Source organism: Leucoraja erinacea, chromosome 24, assembly GCF_028641065.1.
Source record: "Leucoraja erinacea ecotype New England chromosome 24, Leri_hhj_1, whole genome shotgun sequence".
Lineage (NCBI taxonomy): Eukaryota > Metazoa > Chordata > Chondrichthyes > Rajiformes > Rajidae > Leucoraja > Leucoraja erinaceus.
The window spans coordinates 8,988,685-9,008,035 of NC_073400.1; the positions used below are offsets into that span (position 1 = coordinate 8,988,685).

The following is a 19,351-nucleotide window of genomic DNA, read 5'->3' on the forward strand; positions in this document are numbered from 1 at the left end:
CCATGCAGCCTATTCTGTAACTATTCAGAATCCAAATCGTGGTCAACTAATACGGCAACAATGAACATAGAATATAGAAACGTAGAGCACAGGAACAGGCCCTTCCACCCACAATATCTGTGCCGGAGGTAATGGCAGGATCAACAAATCTAAACTGCCTGTACGTGATCCATTCCCTGCATATTCCTGTGAGGGAGGGTGAAGTGGAGGGGGAGGGAATGCCGGGGCATGAGGGGGAATGGAGGATGATAGGGGTAGGAAGAGGGATGGAGAGGAGCAGTTGGAGGAGGGTTGCCATGACTCGCGTCACAACGGGGATCTGTGGTGTCACAACGGGAACCTGTCAGCCGCGCCTGCGCAGTTGGGGGCTATGGGTGAGTGGTGGAATATTGTGTTGGGGGATCAGGGCCCAACGGGTCCCACTTGGCCTAGTTCTGTATAAAAACCTGCCCTGCACATCTCCTTTAAACCTTGGCCCTCTCATCTTTAAAGCTATGTCCTCTCATCTTTGACTTCTCCACCCTTGGAGAATGGTTTTGACTGTCAACCCTATCCATGTCTCATAACCCCATATACTTCCATCAGATCTTGTGAATTTATCTAGTTTAGTTTAGTCTATTGTCATGTGTACCAAGGTACAGTGAAAAGCTTTTGTTGCATGCTAACCAGTCAGTGGAAAGTCTATACATGATTACAATCGAGCCGTCCACAGGGTACAGATACATGTTAAAATAAAGAACGTTTAATGCAAGGTAAAGTCCGATTATAGATAGTGCACGGGTCTTCAATGAGATAGATAGTACCTTAGAACCACTCTCTAGTTGTTGGTTGGATGGTTCATTTTCCTGATAACAGCTGGGAAGAATCTGTCTCTCAATCTAGAGGTATGAGTTTTCACACATCTGTACCTCTTGCCCGATGGGAGAAGAGGGAATGAGAATGGTGAGATTTGTCCTTGATGATGCTGGTGGCCTTGCGTGCAGTGTTGATAGATTTCTTACCTATTGGTTGCATTGACTTTGTTCGAGTAAATAGAAGTGGCTGCTGCACCTTCCATTCTCTATATGGATAGATCTGTCGCATAATGTGAAGAAAACCTGTGATTAAAGATAAAATGACTACATGGGAATGACTAAATAACTAAACATGAAATGGAGATAGGGGTATGAGCTTTAAGAAGGCAGCACAGTAGTGCATTGGTATTCAACCCAGGTCTTAGTCTTTAATGTCTGGGACCTAGGTTGAAAACAGATGAAAAATAAGTCAATCGACACATGAAGTTGAGAAGTTATCTGATGATGGTCTATGCATGTTTTTGTGCAGATTTTGTTCTTGTCTTGTTAATACAGGGGATACTATTGTCACTGGCAAGATATTTTAATGCCCTTCCCTTCTCACACTTGAGACAGTACTGATAATGATGATGAAAGAACTGCAATGTTTCCAAGTCAGGATGATGAGGGAGTAGAAAGGGATCGTCCAGTGTTTAAGAAGGAACTGCAGATGCTGGAAAATCGAAGGTACACAAAAAAGCTGGAGAAACTCAGCGGGTGCAGCAGCATCAATGGAGCGAAGGAAATAGGCAACGTTTCGGGCCGAAACCCTTCTTCTTCCAGGTTGTGTTGCTCCTTTCTGCTTTTCGTGGAGATTGCAAGTCTGGAAATACTTTAGATGACGCTTTGGTGAATAACTGCAATGCAATTTACAGATGATATTGGCTGCAACCACAGCGTGCCGGGGGAGTGTAAACCTAGGGTGGAGAATGAGATGCCAATCAAGTGGGAAACTTTATACTGAAAGATATTAAGCTCCTTGAGTGTTGTTTAACATTAATCCAAGTAAATTAAGAGAATTCCGTAACCACGTAACCCGAGCCTTGCAGATGAGGAAACACAAGTAGGTCAAAAGTGGAATCAGATGCCTTAGTCGGCATCTGACCTGGTTTTGGAATTTTAATGTTCATTTGGTTTTGAGTTAAGCTTATGTTCATTGGTGGTGGTGGCATGAGATTGATTTTGGTAATGTTGTTGGGAAGGGAATGGACAGTTGACGCTTTGGATTGAGACTCTTCACCTAGATTGAAAGAGTAGAGAAGAAGTAGCTGGTGTAGAGAGGGGTGAGGTAAGAGCTAAAAAACAGAGTTGGAGAACAATGGAAATTACAGGAGGGAGCAGCGAGGGAGGGCTTCAAAGAACTCCCATTGAAGAGAGGATGGATTCTTCTTCAAAGAAGACACATCTTGAAGAGACTTCACTGGAGTAGTAAAGGGCCTGTCCCACTTGGCCGTCATTTGCGTGCCATTTATGCGACCTGGTAGCTTGTGGGTAGCGCGGGACGGGCGCATGGAGTGGCGTGGAAGAGTGTCGAAGTGCGCACGGTATCGCGCAGCGCTCCGGGATTTAATTCTGCACGAAATCTTCGTGCACCACGGTCCTGTCGCGTAAATGACGGCCAAGTGGAACACCCTGGCGCGGCGCAACGTCTTACCTCCAACAGCAGCAGAAGCAGGCAAGCTCAGCCTGGGGCTCACGGCCGTTGCGGACCCGGATCCGCCCCCGCTCCTACTCCCAGAGCGAGGCCAAGACGATTGGAGATTGACACAAAATGCAGGAGTAACTCAGCGGGACCGGCAGCATCTCTGGAGAGAAGCAATGGGTGACGTTTCGGGTTGAGACCCTTCTTCAAACTGAAGAGTCTCGACCCGAAACACCATCCATTCCTTCTCTCCAGAGATGTTACTGGTCCCGCTGAGTTACTCCTGCATTTTGTGTCTATCTTCAAATGACGTCACGTGCTCCAGACGGCTGTGCGGACGCATGATGATGCGCGCGACCATCGCGTGTCAGTCACTACTGGCCTGTTGTGTAAATGACGGCCAAGTGGGACAGGCACTTAAGACTGCAGATGCTGGAATCTGCTCCCTTCTGTGATCACCACTATTCTCTATTTCCCTCAACAGATATTTCCCTAAACTACTGAGTACCCCCAGCTGCTCTTTTTATTCCTTCAGCATATGATTGATTTCCAACTATCTGGGTGAATGACCAGACACCAGCTTGAACGGTGGTTTCCCTTCACTTTCCATCCATTTGCATTTGTCAGAGGGTGGTAAATCTGTGGAATTCTTTACCACAGATAGATTCTTGATTAGAATGGGTGTTAGAGGTTATGGGGAGAAGGCAGGAAAATGGGGTTAGGAGGGAGAGATAGATCAGTCATGATTGAATGGCAGAGTAGACCTAATGGGCTGAATGGCCTAATTCTACACCCATCACATGATCTTATGAACATTTTAAGACACACTCAATCAATTACCTTCTTTAACATGGACATCACTTCCTCTAAACTCACCAATTCCATATTTAGTGGAAGGCAATAAAGAGGAATGGACAGTGAGGAGGTTGTTAATGAGAAGTGCTGCTCATGGACAGAGATTAATTGGAAGGCTCTTGCGAAGAGATGGGCCGAGTGGCCTCATTCTGTGCCATTATTCCCAAGCTTTACAGTTTACTAATAAATTGTACATCTTTCAATAAAACCTGTTGCTTTTAAGATTGAGGTCTGCATTTTGACCAGGATGAAAAAAAGGGGAATGAATTTCAAAATGCTCCAGAGATTGCTTTTTTAATGGTATCCTCTGAAGTCTCTGTGTTTGGATAAGTAGAGAGCAGGAGATGGCAGCAATCACCCAGAGAAAAGCACTGAGGTTGAGAAATTGCATTAAGTCTTCAATGTTTATTGCAATGGCCCTCTGAGTCCGCAGAGGAAGATCAATACCAGCTGCTTGTATATCAAGCTGAAGTTTATCTGAAGAATTCTTTAAGACTAAGATTTTATTTCATTCTTTAAAAACGATAAGACGAGACAATGTTGCTGAATACTGACAAGAGTTTTATCTATCGAACTGAGAAAGTATTGAATCTTGTGTAGCACCTCAATATAAATAAACCATTCTAAAGCACACAGTAAGCAGTTGAAAATATAAAAATTGATGAAGGGTGGTGACTGAAAGCCACATTTGATGGGTTTTGAGAAACTTCTAAAAGGAGAGAAGGCGGGAGAGATGCAAACAAAACAAAGAATGTGCCAGAGTTCAGGGGCACGTTGGCTGAATGTCTTGCAGTTTAAAGAGAAGCAAGTCGAATGAAAGGTGAAGAACAAACCTAAAGGATGAACATTTGAGAAACACTAGCTTCAAAGACATAATGGTGGTGGGGAGGGTTGGGGCATTGGAAGCAACTTGAAACGTAAGCGGGCAGAGACCTAGTGATGATCAGCAAGCCCGGGGCAACAGTGGTGTCACGCAGATTAGGGTGGAATAGGATTTGTTTTGGACTGGTCAAAATTAATATTGCTTAGGACCCTAGAGGAACACATTATAGGTGTTTGAATGCTGTTGGGTAGGGTTGAAGAGCTGGAATTAATGGTTTGGAGGATAATTTTAAACCCACCATTCAGAATCACTTATAAGTGTCAATAGACAATTCCTGTCAATCCACTCCACTTGGCAGGGGGATAGTTATCTTGTGCGTATGTTTCTGTGCTTTAGCTTAAGGTGGGTTACACCAATATGCAGATCAGTGTAAGTCATGCTGAACACTTAAATGGTGACAATAAAACAGAGAGCCGGTTAAGCTGCATGTGGAGTATTGTGTGAATTGTTGGTCACCCCATTAAAGGAAGGATATGGAGGTTTGGAGAGAGTGCAGAAGAGATTTACCAGGATGCTGCCTGGATTAGAGGTTGAACAAACTTGGATTGTTTTCTCTGGAGAATCCGAGGCTGAGGGGGAGAGCTGATAAAAGTTTAGAACATTATGAGAGGGATTGATAAGGTAGACAGTGACTAATTTAATCCCAGGGTGCAAATATCAAATACTAGATGCCATGGCGAATGTTTAAAGGAGTGCAAAGCAAGTTTTTTATGCAGAGAATGGTGGCAGAGCGGTAGAGTTGCTGCCATACAGCGCTTACAGCGCCGGAGACCCGGGTTCGACCCCGACTACGGGTGTTGGTTGTACGGAGTTTGTACGCTCTCTCTGTGACCTGCGTGGGTTTTCTCAGAGATCTTCAGTTTCCTCCCACACTCCAAAGACATACAGGTTTGTTGGTTAATTGGCTTGGTGTATGTGTAAAATTGTCCCTAATGTGTGTAGGATAGTGTTAATGTGCAGGGATCGCTGGTCGGCGCGGACTCGGTGTGCCTAAGGGCCTGTTTCCTCGCTGTATCGCTAAACAAAACGAAAAAAATGCTAGGTGTATGGAACGCACTGCCAGGGGTGGTGGTGGAAGTAGATACAATAGTGGCGTTAAAGAAGCTTTTAGATAGGCACCTGGATAAGCAGGGAATAGGTGGATATACTATAGATCACAGGCAACCAGAAGACATTAATTTAATTTGGCATCATATTCAGCACAGGCACACGGGTTGAAGGACATGACATTGTGTTGTACAGTTCTGTATGTTATGCTGCATGTTCTATGCTTCTGTGTGTGCTCTTCTTCTAAGGAGAGCCATTACATCCTCTGCTATTCTTCTGCCTTCCCTAATTGGATTAACCGAGAAACTGTCCAATCTTTATTTTTCTGGTTTCTTTACTAGAAATGTCAAAGAGCAGATTCGAAGCTGGACCTTATAATGGATGTCCGGATCATCTGAATAACAATGATCATGCCTTTATACATCTTTTCCTTTCTGGCAAGGAGATGTCTTTACCCAGTTCCAAAGAAAAAAAAAATAGCTGCCTGTAATGTCGACACTATGCTTAAGCTTTTTACTTTTCCTCCTTCTAAACGTCATTGTACCTTTGTCTTTGTGAGAATTGATGTAGTTACTTTGCCATATTGAACTGTGCTCCTTAATTAAGACTGCAGAGGCCCAAAAAGGGAAATGTTTCACCAAAGATACGATTATTCGTGATTTAAATATGAAATTCACTGTTCTCCTGCTTTTCATTTCAAGTTTTTTGCCTCATTTCCATTGATTTTATTTGCATTTAAAAGGCAATGTACTAACATTAACGCGATTCTTAACCAGATTAAAAGTATAAGAGGATAATATGAAATATTCATTAATAGAAATCCCTAGAATGTCCTTTGTGCCGCTACAGGAGCAAAAGAGGAGAACAAGGCAAATATGAGAACTAGGTATTTCTAGGTTCCAGGATACCTTTTGTACAATAATATATCCTTTCACCTATCATTTCAAAACGTGTCAGAATTTAATATCAGAACCCAAAATGTGTAGGGATAGCATGGAGCAAGGTGGTTGGAGGACGGGACAGATATCAAGAAGAATGCTTTCATGTTTCCAACTCCTGAATGTTTTCCATTAATCTCTCCTGTAAATGAACATGTAGCTCTTGAGTTTGAGGAGGACAGAGAAACAGTCTTGATTGTGACAGTCACATACACATACATGCACGGAGATATACGTGCAACATGTGTAGGAAGGAGCTGCAGATGCTGGTTTACACCTAAGATATACACAAAATGCTGGAGTAACTCAGCAGGCCAGCATAGAGAAGGAATGGGTGATGTTTCGGGTCGAGAACCTTCTTCTGACCTGAGACGTCACCTATTCCTTCTCTCCAGAGATGCTGCCAGTCCTGCTGAATTACTCCAGAATTTTGTGTCTATATGTACAAAATTATATTTGTTACCAAAGCTAACAAATAAAGATTACCCACTTGCGATGTTTTGCAACTAAGTACGGTTGAGTAACTTTATTGTCACATGTACCAAAATACAGTGAAATACTTAGTTATGCATACAATCCAGTAAAATCATACTATACATAAGCCCAATCACACGTAAGTAAAAGAGTGCATCCATTGTAATGTAAAAAAGTAGATTTCTTCTGAGACAGTAGACATAGAGTCACCTCGATTCTGAGGTTTCTGCAATCCTCGTGTAACTTTTTTACTATAAGACTCAGTGGCTTCAGGAGAAACAAATGTTAAACAACGTTGCTTAAAAAAACATACAAGGACTGAAAATAAAATTAATAAGTTTTGCAATCAACGATAATAGACTAAGATGTTTATCTTGCTTATATTCAGATTTCAATAATGGAGATTCAGTATTCAATAAGAATTATATATTATAATTTCCAGATGTAACTGTCGGTGTTGCATTATATTTGTTTATTATGCACTAATGAAATCTTTTTTTTTAAATTTATGGTTCTTTGCAGAAGGAATGAACTGCATGAATAAAAACCATGGATGTGCTCACATCTGCCGAGAAACTCCGAAGGGAGGAATAGCCTGTGAATGCAGGCCTGGGTTTGAACTCACAAAGAACCAACGGGAGTGCAAGTGTAAGTCTCAACCATTTACTCGTGCCTCGGATAACATTTATATTGCTGTATTAAAGATATTTCCTCATCGGAAGGTAGTCAGAAGCTCTGTGTGGTATGATTTTTATCTCTGTTGCTCGCCTGAGAAAAATACTGGCGGCTTTGAAATTGCAACCTGCGTCATGAGAGAGATAAAATGCTCAACCAACGGTAGATATTTGCAGCTCTTGATCCCAATTTTGACGTTGGTCTTGGAGGGTTGCACAGGGGTGGGTTTGACCTGGGAATGAATTGGAACTGGGAGCATTGATTCTAAAAAGTGAGAGTGCGAGTGGACTAGGGTACTGAGAAATATGAAAAATAATCAACAAGAATTTACATTTGTTATATTCCAGCCTGCACTTGACTCAAAATTCATGTGTCCAAATATTGAAGCATGACAAAGAACATTCTTTGTTATGATCCATCCAGGCATTCAGTTGCCTGGAGCCTTCTGGTAAGACTCATCAGTGAACTTTTGCTTAATGCAACAGAAGAGGAGAAAAAAAAAATTGGCATTGGAAATAATAAAATTCCTTTGGAAAAGATAAACATCTGTTTGATGGGGTTGTATTGAATGATCCAATTTTTGAAGGTCTTTGCAAAAGGAGAGGAACGTGTTCGCAGTGTTGAACAGGATAACAGCAGAGGTACCAAATGATACCAGATTTGGAAGGATTGATTTAAGAACGAAGAATACATAAACTACACCTCTCCAATTTTTGCATTTAGGTTAAATGAGGTGATTCAAGACCATAGACAGAAATAAATTACTTTCTTAACCCGAAGGATTCCAATCGAGAGGATTCTATTTTAAAATTAGAGATGGTGAGATCAGAAGGATTTTTGACGTGAAGCTTTCTTCTGGATCTTCAAAACAGGCTCAAATTTTAATGAATAACTAACCAGAGTTTTGCACGCAGTTCATAAAGAATTGTTTTCTAACAGCCTTTTTTAATGGTGCTTGGCATCACTGTTGTAAAACTAAACAAATAAGAGGTCATGGAACACCAAAACTGGCAGCATTGGGTACCAAAATAAATACTGGACATATATGGGCAGAAGATGGTGTAATAATGGTTCAATGTTAAAACTCTTCCATCCAGCACTTAGTTAAATTAGCCAGTCTCTGTTACCCTGTTCATGCCAAAACCAAAGGCAATATAAGAAAGAGAATTATTTTAGGCATTGAGCTATTATTTACATAGTTATTTAGAGATCCAGCATGTAACCATGGGTCTTGGGTCCTTTGGCCCACCAAGAACACGCCGACCATCGATCACCCGTTCACACTAGTTCTATGTTTTCCCACTTACTCATCTATTCCTTATACACTCGGGGCAATTTATAGCAGCCAATTAACGTACAAACCCGCATGTCTTTGGGATGTGGGAGGAAACCGCAGCATCCGGAGGAAACCCACGTGATCATAAGGAGAATGTGCAAATTCTTCACAGACAGCACCCGAGGTCAGGATCGAACCGGAATCTTTGATGCTGCCTGGCCGCAATTCTACCAGCTGCACCCACTGTGCAGCCCTTAAATAATGGTGACAGATTTGCTGTACATTCTTTCCTTTTCATTTAAATTAAAAAATGCTATCATCTGTTAGATATTTACAAAGATAATATATGCCCCCTGTGGTCAATCTGTACTGTACAAAACAGCCAACAGTCTTAATTAATGGCAGTCATTGGGAATTGTGGAAGAAGGGGAGCAAAGGAGTGTTTTTCTAAATTATGGTAACCGGGCCTTCCTAGCTTGTCCTTTGATCCGAACATCTAGGATTACCATATTCATATTGGCAGAGCAAAACAAGATGTTCCAGGGTTTCACCCGACAAGAGCCATCTGTCTCAGAAATAACAAATCACAACCTTGGCCCCACTGTGAAACTCACTTGTATAAACACAATTCTAATCCAATAGTGAGGCAGAAGAGAAATGGGAGAGCAGAAGCATGAGGTCAGTGCAGATTCAAAAGCACATTGAGGAGTTCTGAGACTTTTTGGCCATGAAATGGGCAAACAATATTTTAAGATTATTTTCTCCCCTCCATTCAGTGGACTTAGCAGAGAACACAAATTTTAACACAACACAATTTGTAGCCATTTTATGAGAGGAATATGCCTCTATTCCACAAGATAAGACGTACTGCCTTTCCCTAACATATTTTTTCTCTGTGGTTCCAATACAAACCAAGTTTCTCCTTCTTGGTGTGGGACAACAAATGAAAGGCAGTGCCTTCGAAACTCTTCCAATGCCACAACTGGTGGTCAAAGCATTGTACCAAAGGTCCATCATGGCCTTAGCATCAAACTAAACATTTTCACCGATTTATTTCAGTATGCCTTTACACCAAGAAAAATAGAAATTAGCAACCCCCTAATTCCAGCTACACATTAAGAACAGTTGAAATTATGTTTGGAAGGAGAAAGCATCAAGTTTTGGTCATCTTTAGGTGGTACCATGCCACAGGATGGTGAGGAATGCCTTGACCCTTAAAGTTCTTGGTAGAAGTGGGGAAAAGGTACAACCCTTGCTGGTCCTGATGGCCTGGGGATGTTTTACAGTTTAGGCAGAGATAATAAGGAAGAGTTGCCAGGAATGAACTTTAAAAGCCTCACTAACTTGTTATTAGATTGTGAGTTTCGCCTTTTTTATTGATTTAGCTTTGATCCAACGAGAGAATGTGGATAACACTCTCCAAAGAATGGAGTTGCTGTCAAGGAGCTCAATGTTCCAAGAAAATGTCTGACAAAAACTACTTGAATGGTTTTTCTTTTAATTGATTGAAAATGTGCTCTGGATTAGATCACATTTTTTTTTCTAACAAGTAGCATATTTTCGAACAAAATAAACTAACAAAAGAAACATTCCCAAGATAGTTTGCTTCTCCACTATGAAAGGCGATAGTTTCAGCTGTGGTTAGATAAGGATCTCAAAATATGTTCTTTGACACATTTGTCAGTCACTGTTACCCTCCAGCATTTATTGAGGCAGTAATATATTTTCTCTCTTTAGTGACGTGTAACTATGGAAACGGAGGTTGTCAGCATACGTGTGATGACACTGATCAAGGGCCGAAATGTGGATGCCATCTGAAATTTGCCCTGCACTCTGATGGAAAAACATGCGTTGGTGAGTGGCTGGCTCAGACCAAGATGTTGCAAACAAGGACAAGAAACAGGGCTGTGGAGTTGAGAAATCTGATGTAATCACTCAGGGAAATGGCTTGGATTTACAATTTCATATACCATTGCCACATATAATGGGAAACAGAGATGGTCAATGAAGCCTGCCAACAATCTGATGGTGAGGCTTGGATGGGTTCACAGATTTCAGAAGACTTTGAGGATAGAGGTGGGAGGAGGGATCAAAAAAGGGGTGATTTGACCAACGTTCTGTTGCCAGAAAAGAAGTTAAGTAAATATGACCTGATTTCTTTCCAAAGGGCAGTAAAACAGAGAGCAGTCTTGATGTGCTCTTCATGCTTGCAAAAAGAAAACAAAATGTTGATTAAAAAATTGACTTGTACAAGAGGGGTCTGGGAACTGCAAGTGCAAACTCTTATCCCATCCATTCAATGTGAGAGAGGCCCATTCTTCTGAGTCGTCTACTCTCATCCCTTGGGTCAATAAATGGTGAATTTTGGAGCATTAGAAAAAATGACAAATGTTGACAAAAATATCGCTTGTTCTTGTTTCATTTCCAAATGAGGAAATAAATCACAGCATTGGGCAGTAGACCTGTTGTGTAAGATTTAGTGACTTCTGGGTAGTGTATTTATGTTGGATACGATATTACAAGGATGAATCATTTGGAATACCCAACCGAGCTAGTCAAAATTTTGCATATCTGTTCCAAAAAGCGCACACAGTTTTTCGAGGGTCAATCCATAGATCTATGTGGTATTTTGTCATTGGCTTTGGCTCCATTATATCTGGCCCCAGCTCTGTGTAAACATTTATTCAGTGTAGTTTAACATCCTCCCCGCAACATTTGTACTGTTAACATATTTTGTACTTAAACTCTGTGCTGACGAATTTTGCTTTAGCAGCATGGTTAACCTGTTATAAAAATCCCAAAGCATAAAACTGCAGATGCTGGAAATATGAAATAAAAAGCACAATTGCAAGAAATATTAGCAGTTCAGGTATATCAGTATCAGCTGTCTGAAGACAAAGAAGAAGAAAAGGAGTAGCTGTCATCTTTGCCTCTAATAACCAGTGAGTTATATCCCTGTGGAATATACTCAAGAGGAAAAAAAATAGGTGTTAGCTGGGTTAAAATTCCGAATAAAAGATAACCAACATTTCCTAAGATACCAAGTGCAGATGCTCAAATCATGTATCATGTGCCTATCCAATTTCTCCTGAGATGTTGCTGGTGAAGACTCCAGTGGTTAAGGTTGGGATCCAAGGATTGAATCTGAAATCATGGCCTTAGGATGTGGGTCTTGGAATACTAGAGATTTGGGTCTTTCCGAGGGGTGTCCAGAGTTTGGGGTCTTCTGGGAGAGGGAGGACATCCTTGAAGCAGTGGTGTAGGATCTAGAGACTAGGAGGCTTGAAAAAATGTAGGAGACCTATATATATATCAAGCTTTTGTTGTTGGACTGGGATCTTTTTACGAGGGCTCTTCAAAGAGTGGTGTTTCTGGTCAACAGGATTCCAGGACAGTCCCATTGAAAATCGTTCCCGAAAATCGTGCAATATAACATAAATTCCCAAGCGTGCACAACATGGTCACAATAACCCCACTTGGATTGGCAAAGACTATGAAGCAATTTATGGGATTCTGTAAAAATAAATGTTGAGTGAAAACTTGAAATGGAAAGTTGGGGAATACAATTGAATGTAATGATGAACCAATGCTTCTGAGTGAGGGTTGATGAGGTGGCTGGTGAGACAGAAAAGGAAAGTTCTGATTATACAGCATTGTTATATGCTATGTACACAGCCTACCTGGCATGTTGAACTGAGGGAAAAATTTAAAAAAAATAAAGGCACAAAGTGCTGGAGCAACTTAGCGGCATCTCTGGAGAACATAGAATATAGGAAGGCATAGATAGAGTGGATGTGGAAAGGATGTTTCTACTGGTGGGAGAGTCTAGGACCAGAGGTCATAGCCTCAGAATTAAAGGGCGCTCTTTTAGAAAGGAGGTGAGGAGCAACTTCTTTAGTCAGAGGGGAATTAATCTGTAGAACTCATTACCACAGAGGGCTGCGGAGGCCAAGTCAGTGGATATTTTTAAGGCAGAGACAACAAAATTCTTGATTAGAGCGGGTGTCAAGGGTTATGGGGAGAAGGCAAGAAAATGGGATTAAAGGCAGAGGTCAGCCAGGATTTAATGGCGGAGTCGACTCAAATTCTACTCCTATAACTTGTGAACTTGTAAACATGGATAGGTGACGTTTTGGGTCGGGTTGCTTCTTCAGAACTTTTTTTAAATCGTTTGACTCACTGAAGCACAGTTTCCCTGTAGCAATTGCAACACCTCTCAGAATTAGTTAGATTTGAAACAAATCATCAAATAAGAAACCATGTTTTTGTTTGGAAACAATTAACACATTTTACGTTTGTTCATTTCTCTTGAATTCTCTGATGGTTGAACATTACATAGTTAGTAGTGTTTGTGTTGGCTGCTGCCATTCAATAGGGAATCATTGCTGGCAGTTTCATTATACTCCCATAGCCCCTAGGATGTAGCTGAGCCAACAGAAAACATTAAGTGCTTGGCATGGATGACAGGATAAAAAGTATTTGAAAAAATGTATGCAGTAAAAGCCCTGAAGGTCCAATACAGTGTCTCCATGAACATCAATATACTGACGGCCTGCAGTGTGGGTGGATTGGGAGGCCAGTCAATAAATAACATTGATCTTACAACAGTGTTGTCAATTTGGAGCTCAGTGAATCAGCTAACACCTTCACGTAAACGCATACAATTGAAATACACAATTATCCACATGGAGGATTCCTATAAATTTGCAGATAGCATCACCAAAGTGGGCTGGATCTTGAACAATGACGAGACGGGTCCAGGAAGAATATAGAGAGCTTAGTAACATGGTGTCAAGCTAACAATCTCTCTATCTATGCATCAAAAAATCCCAGAGTATTATAAAGGACATTTCCCACCCCGGACACTCCCTGTTTGAACTGTTGCCGTCAGGCAGACGGTACAGATCTAGAAGGACAAGGACAAACACACCCCACTGCTATAAAGGCACTAAATGTAGCCGCCAAGGAACGCAGGGGCGATACATACTAAGGGACTGTGGTACACTGTGAAATCGACAGAAGGATGGAGGGTTGGGTGTTTATGCATGCTATTTTCATGATATTTATTTTAGTTGTTTATCTTTTTTAATATTTTACCTTGTATGTATCGTTAGCTTTTAGAAATGTTTGAATGGTGCACTGACTGGCTGACCTTTTAAAATTTCGTTGTACATGGTTCATGTTACAATGACAATAAAGAAACTATTCTATTCTATTGTCAGATTAATGAGGTAGCAGATCTCCTGAACAAATCTCTCATAAACGTATGCCCCTGTCCCACTTAGGAAACCTGAACGGAAACCTCTGGAGACTTTGCGTCCCACCCAAGGTTTCCGTGCGGTTCCCGGAGGATTTTGTCAGTCTCCCTACCTGCTTCCACTACCTGCAACCTCCTGCAACCACCTGCAACCTCCGGGAACCACACGGAAACCTTGAGTGGGGCGCAAAGTCTCCAGAGGTTTCCGTTTAGGTTTCCTAAGTGGGACAGGGGCATTAGGGTGCAGTCCCAATCTTCCAATCTCCCTTTTGAGGGGCCTCGCACTCTTTTTGTTCGCTGCACTTACTCTGTGGCTGTAACACTGTATTTTGCACTCTTTCTTTTTAATTTTCACTACTTGCTATAGTTGTGTATGACGTGATTGTACTCACAAATTATATGATTTGACTGATCAGTACGCAAACTAAGCTACTCATTATATCTTGGCGTACACAACTATAATAAAACACCATCAATACTATTGTTTTACAAGTTTGTATTTGGAGAATCTCCTACCTCCTGAAGAGCCTGAGCATCCTTACTTATTTATATCCTTTTGACCAAGGCCTCCAAGGAACACCTTGAATGAAATGATGAGGGGGAGGTGATTAGGAAAGGAACTTTAGAGGACAGAACTTAGGAGCTGTTGACACATTGGAGAGATGGTCAAGTGGTCATAGCAGAAAACAGTTGACAAAATGACAGCAGAATATGAACATTATTTTATCGAGGATTAGTGAACCTTCATGAGAAATAATTCTAATAGATTTGCTTATTTAAAATAAATTCCTGCTTTTGACGTTACATTAATTGACCTCCTCAAGCAATAAGTTATAGACTGATTTAATGAAGAATGATCAATCAAAAAGATAATAAATAAATGAAGGCTATTCAGCATACCAGAGCTAAACTTCGTCTTGGTCTTGCATGCAACAGCATGTCTGCTCATCAACTTGGTTATTCCTGTCTTTTTTTTAATGTATTATTTATTACTTTATATATTTTGAACTAACATTATTGTTTGCTCTTTTAAACATTGTTCCTTACTATCCTCCAGCAATACACAAAGTACTGGAGGAACACAGTGGGTTAGGCAGCATCTGGGGAGGAATGGACATTGTTTTGGGTTAGGACTCCTTACTTATCATTGTTGTTTGGGATTGAGTTTGCACTTTGCACTATTGATGCTCTTTTATAGCCACCAGTCCATAATCTGCATCACAGGTATGATCCACATCAAGTTATCAACTCCACTGCCCTTCCATCCTGGAGTGAATGGATACACTACCTTAACGTAAAATTTAATTGACTGAGCGGTGTAATGTGCTGTATAAACATGCGGTACTAAAAAATGTAATTCCACCTGTTTATAGGCCTATGGATTTAATATGGAAAAGCTGTTCTGTATTTAACTGATTTGTTAAGAGATTTAGAGAGGATCTGTTTAAATTCAGTGTCATGTGATGTTTATGTAAGACATGTGGAGCTGATCAATTGACATTAATTAGATGGTGTTATCATATGACTCCAAGTCATTACTTGCATTTTGCTTCAGGCAGATTTCTAGGAAGCTCAGCACATTGCAAATCATTTTTATTCACGGTAATATACGCAGTGTCCGTTCTGCAGAGTTATTATACTTTTGATTTTTACCTCAGGAAACCCACGCACTAATCTCAAATTCTATTAGTATTCAGCCTGAGGGTTGTGCTTGTTGCTTGAGTTTGACCAGCTTCTGTCAGCATCCTGTGGAGTAGAGGGGAGGAGGAGGAGAGGGGGGTGGGGAAAAATGAGATACTGTCAAAGGGAGGCACAGGGACACAGCAACTAGAGCTGTTTCATCACAATTCCTACAACGCCAGGTTCAATCCTGAACACTGCATTTGCACACTCTCCCTGTGACCACGTGGGTTTCCTATGAGTGCTTTGGTTTCCCCTGGGTTCTCCAGATTCCTCCCATGTCCCAGAGATGTGCAGTTCAGAAGATGAATTGGCCACAATAAATCACCTCTGGTGTTTAGGTGAGTAATAGAAATGTGAGGAGAATTAATTTAGATTTATTTAAAATGGACAGCACAGACCCAGTGGGCTGAAGGGCCTGTTTCCATGCTGAATGACTCTGTTACTATTGGCATTTTTTCCATTGAGAAAGCAATAACGTTTATGTAGGGGAGATGAGGAAGACGGATAACTTTTAAGGACAACAATTTTGGAACAAATTAGTCTTCTTTCAATCATTCATAATTTACAAAATTACTGGCGTTGGGAATCATAAATATGAACAGAGCACATTGGGGATACTTAACAGGTCAGGCAGCATCTGGGGAGAGAGAAGAAAAGTTAATATTTTAGCTTTGCAAAAGTGAGAAAACAAGTGTGTTTTAAGTTGCAGAGAAGCAAGAAGGTCGGAGAGGAAAACAAGATTGTCTGTGTTACCATGAAGACCAAGGAAATCCAGGTGACACAAATGTTGTTGCTGCCATCTAAGAGAGGGCGATGAAAGCTTTCTAATCATAGCTGATGGGGTAAATAGAGTTAGATGGATGTCCGCAGAAAAGGGAGAAAAAAAATGCAGAACACAGCAGTTACTGGACTTCTGAAATAAATGCGAAATCTGGAAATGCTCAGCAGATCAGATAGCAATAATGTTTATGTAGGGGAGATGAGCTAGTAGCATCCACCTGGTGTACCTCTCTTCTAGCAGAGAGAGAAACTGAGTGAACATTACAGGCGGAAGGAATCCCCATAAGGACTGGGCATTCTGACACAACCAGGAAAGATAGGTTGTCTCCATTTATTGAATAAAGTATTGAGTTCTGAGAGCTACAACATGCCTACACAGAAGGGTAGGCCTGTCTTTCTCTTCGGGCCTGACCACAATTTCTCTTACCCATTAACGCCCCATGGGTTTGAAGCATCAATTGGCCTTTACAAATCAGGCTAAACAGAATAAAGTGAAAACACATGACTTTGATTCTGGCGTAAAGAATGGCAACCTCAACAAGACACAAGGGGAGAGTTCCTTTCACAGTGTTAATGAAAGGCAGCAGTTTAAGTCAGGTTGGGGGTGGCAAAAAAGTGCTTTGTTAAATGTATGTACAAGCCTTTGCCAAACTTCCATTCCTTAACTCTTGGGGTTCTCCATTTTGTTCTCCACAGTGTTGGTCGTACCAAAATGGAATAGTACAGCATAGGAGGCACAAGAACTGCAGATGCAGGTTTCTTCAGCAATACACAAAGTGCTGGACTAACACAGCCAGTTAAACAGCATCTGTGGAGGGAATGAACAGACAAAGTTTCGGGTCGGGACCCTTCTTCAGACCGAGTCTGAAATAGGATCACAACCCAAAACGTTGGAATCCATTCCCTCCACAGATGCTGTCTGACTTACTGAGTTCCTTCAGCACTGTGTTTTAGTGCAGCACAGGAACAGGGCCTTCAGCCCACCATGTGACCATGATGCTAATCTAACTAATACCATCTGCCTGCATGTGGTCTATATCCCTCTATTGGATTCCACATAACTGCAGGATGACAGGTATTTCTGTTCAGGAAGTCCTGATGTCCTGAATGTGCATAGTGATGCTAAACTCAGGCGGTATTTAAGATGACAATGTATGACCTCTACCCGCTCTGTCTTCCTTCCCACAGAGACTTGCGCTGTGAACAATGGAGGCTGTGACAGCACGTGTCAGGATGCTGACACAGGCGTCCGCTGTAGTTGCCCGGTGGGATTCACGTTACAGCCTGACAGAAAGACATGCAAAGGTCAGTTCCTGCTCCTTCGCCCACAGACTTACACCCTTCATTACAATGTTAGAATATTCATTTTATACTTGAGCTAATACCGTCTGAAAAAGGGTCTTGACCCGAAACGTCACCCATGCTTGCTCCCCAGAGATGCTGCCTGTCCCACTGAGTTACTCCAGCATTTTATGTCTACCCAGTATTCCCAATCAGAGTAAACCAACAGAAGACAGATACTTGAGTTGCAAATGTTTTTTTTAATATAATTTAACTGCAATATTTATAATATGTTCATTTGGTTGGATAGATCAAAATTGACGATTCGATAAATTGGAACCAATAATCCAGTACTCTGATTTAGATATGAACGTCCACAAATTCATGGAATCAGAGAGGCACTGCACCTTAACTCTGATAGTAACTGTCATTAAATAGATGGCCATAACTTTGTACACTTTCATCGGTTTAATTGTGGTGTTACCCACCTGCTAGTATGTCCATACAATGGAATTTTCTGGCATCTGCTAAAACCTTAAGAGTTTCCCTTTCTCGCTGCACCTAGCATTGATCACATTGAAAACCTGAAGGATTAGAATGACGGCATTGTTTGGAATGAAGGATGGGTAGCTTGATACAAATGTTAAAGATATGGGAGCTGATTGAATATGGCAATGGGAAGGGAGCAAAACCACAGGAACATAGAGAAGGAATTGTAAAGAGCCTGTCCGACTTAGCGATTTTTTCTGCGACTGCCGGCATCATTGATTGATGTATCAGGTCACCGATAAAGTCGCGGCAAGATGCGGTGCGACGCGGCGTGATGACGTATTGACACGCGGTGGTTCCTCAAGTGTCGCAACATTTTTTTTGTCGCCGCTAGATTTTTAAATGTTCAAAATCTTTTGGTGACCCTGATACGTCAGTGAATGATGCCAGCAGTCGCCAAAAATATCACCAAGTAGGACAGGCCCTTAAACAATGAGTGAATGACGGAAAACAGCAGCAAGAGAAGTGCATATGCATTAAGGCAGAGAAAAGAAATAATAAACCAAACAAAAGCAAACAAAAACACTAGAATAGAATTCTAATGTTAATCAGAGTATATCTGTGTACAGAGCCACTGGTCAAAATCTTGAAAACTCTACCTCTGCTCTATATACGAAGAATGTCATCATAGCTCCATAATGGAAGCATCCAATATAAATGGTAAGATGCTGTAATGTCTTCTACCGGCAGAATTCTGTATGGAGGATGCAGAATTCCTATGTCAAGCACAATTTCTATAAATTAAAAATCAACTAATAAGAGGTTAACCGCTCAGAATTGACTGTGATTGTGGAGATGTGAGGATTTGGTTTTACGCAGACTGTGGTTATGATCAGAAAAAACACTGTCTGCAAGGACAGTGGAAATGGGATCAATTACCAAAAATAAATTAAATGGAGAACTGAGAAAGAAAAATTCACCAGTTTACAGGGAAAGAGAAGGGTAATGGGACTGATAGGATTTGCTCTTCCAGACACCTGCATAAACTTAATGGCCGAATGGACTCCTTCTGTGCAAATTTGTAAATTTATCTTCTTATCCCGACCCATCATCAACGTGTTAGCTATAAGCGTTATCAGCCTCCTCCATATTAATCCTCATCCCTTTTATTACCTACTTTCCGATGTACTGAGATTTTGGAAGCACCCACTTCCTTGGTAAAGACCAATGAAAAGCAC

General features: G+C 41.3%; 1 protein-coding gene across 3 annotated transcripts in view; it reads left to right on the top strand.

Moving 5' to 3' along the window:
• Positions 1–19,351, top strand: part of scube3 (signal peptide, CUB domain, EGF-like 3) — a 272,047-nt gene that overhangs the window by 175,091 nt on the left and 77,605 nt on the right. Inside the window, exons 5-8 of one of the 3 annotated variants that reach the window (XM_055654491.1) lie at positions 7,195–7,320; positions 10,361–10,477; positions 16,267–16,338; positions 17,532–17,648. In XM_055654491.1, coding sequence (XP_055510466.1) covers positions 7,195–7,320; positions 10,361–10,477; positions 16,267–16,338; positions 17,532–17,648 — 432 coding nt within the window. The remainder of the gene's footprint in view (positions 1–7,194; positions 7,321–10,360; positions 10,478–16,266; positions 16,339–17,531; positions 17,649–19,351) is intronic. The other 2 variants (XM_055654492.1, XM_055654493.1) reach the window with 2 other exon arrangements.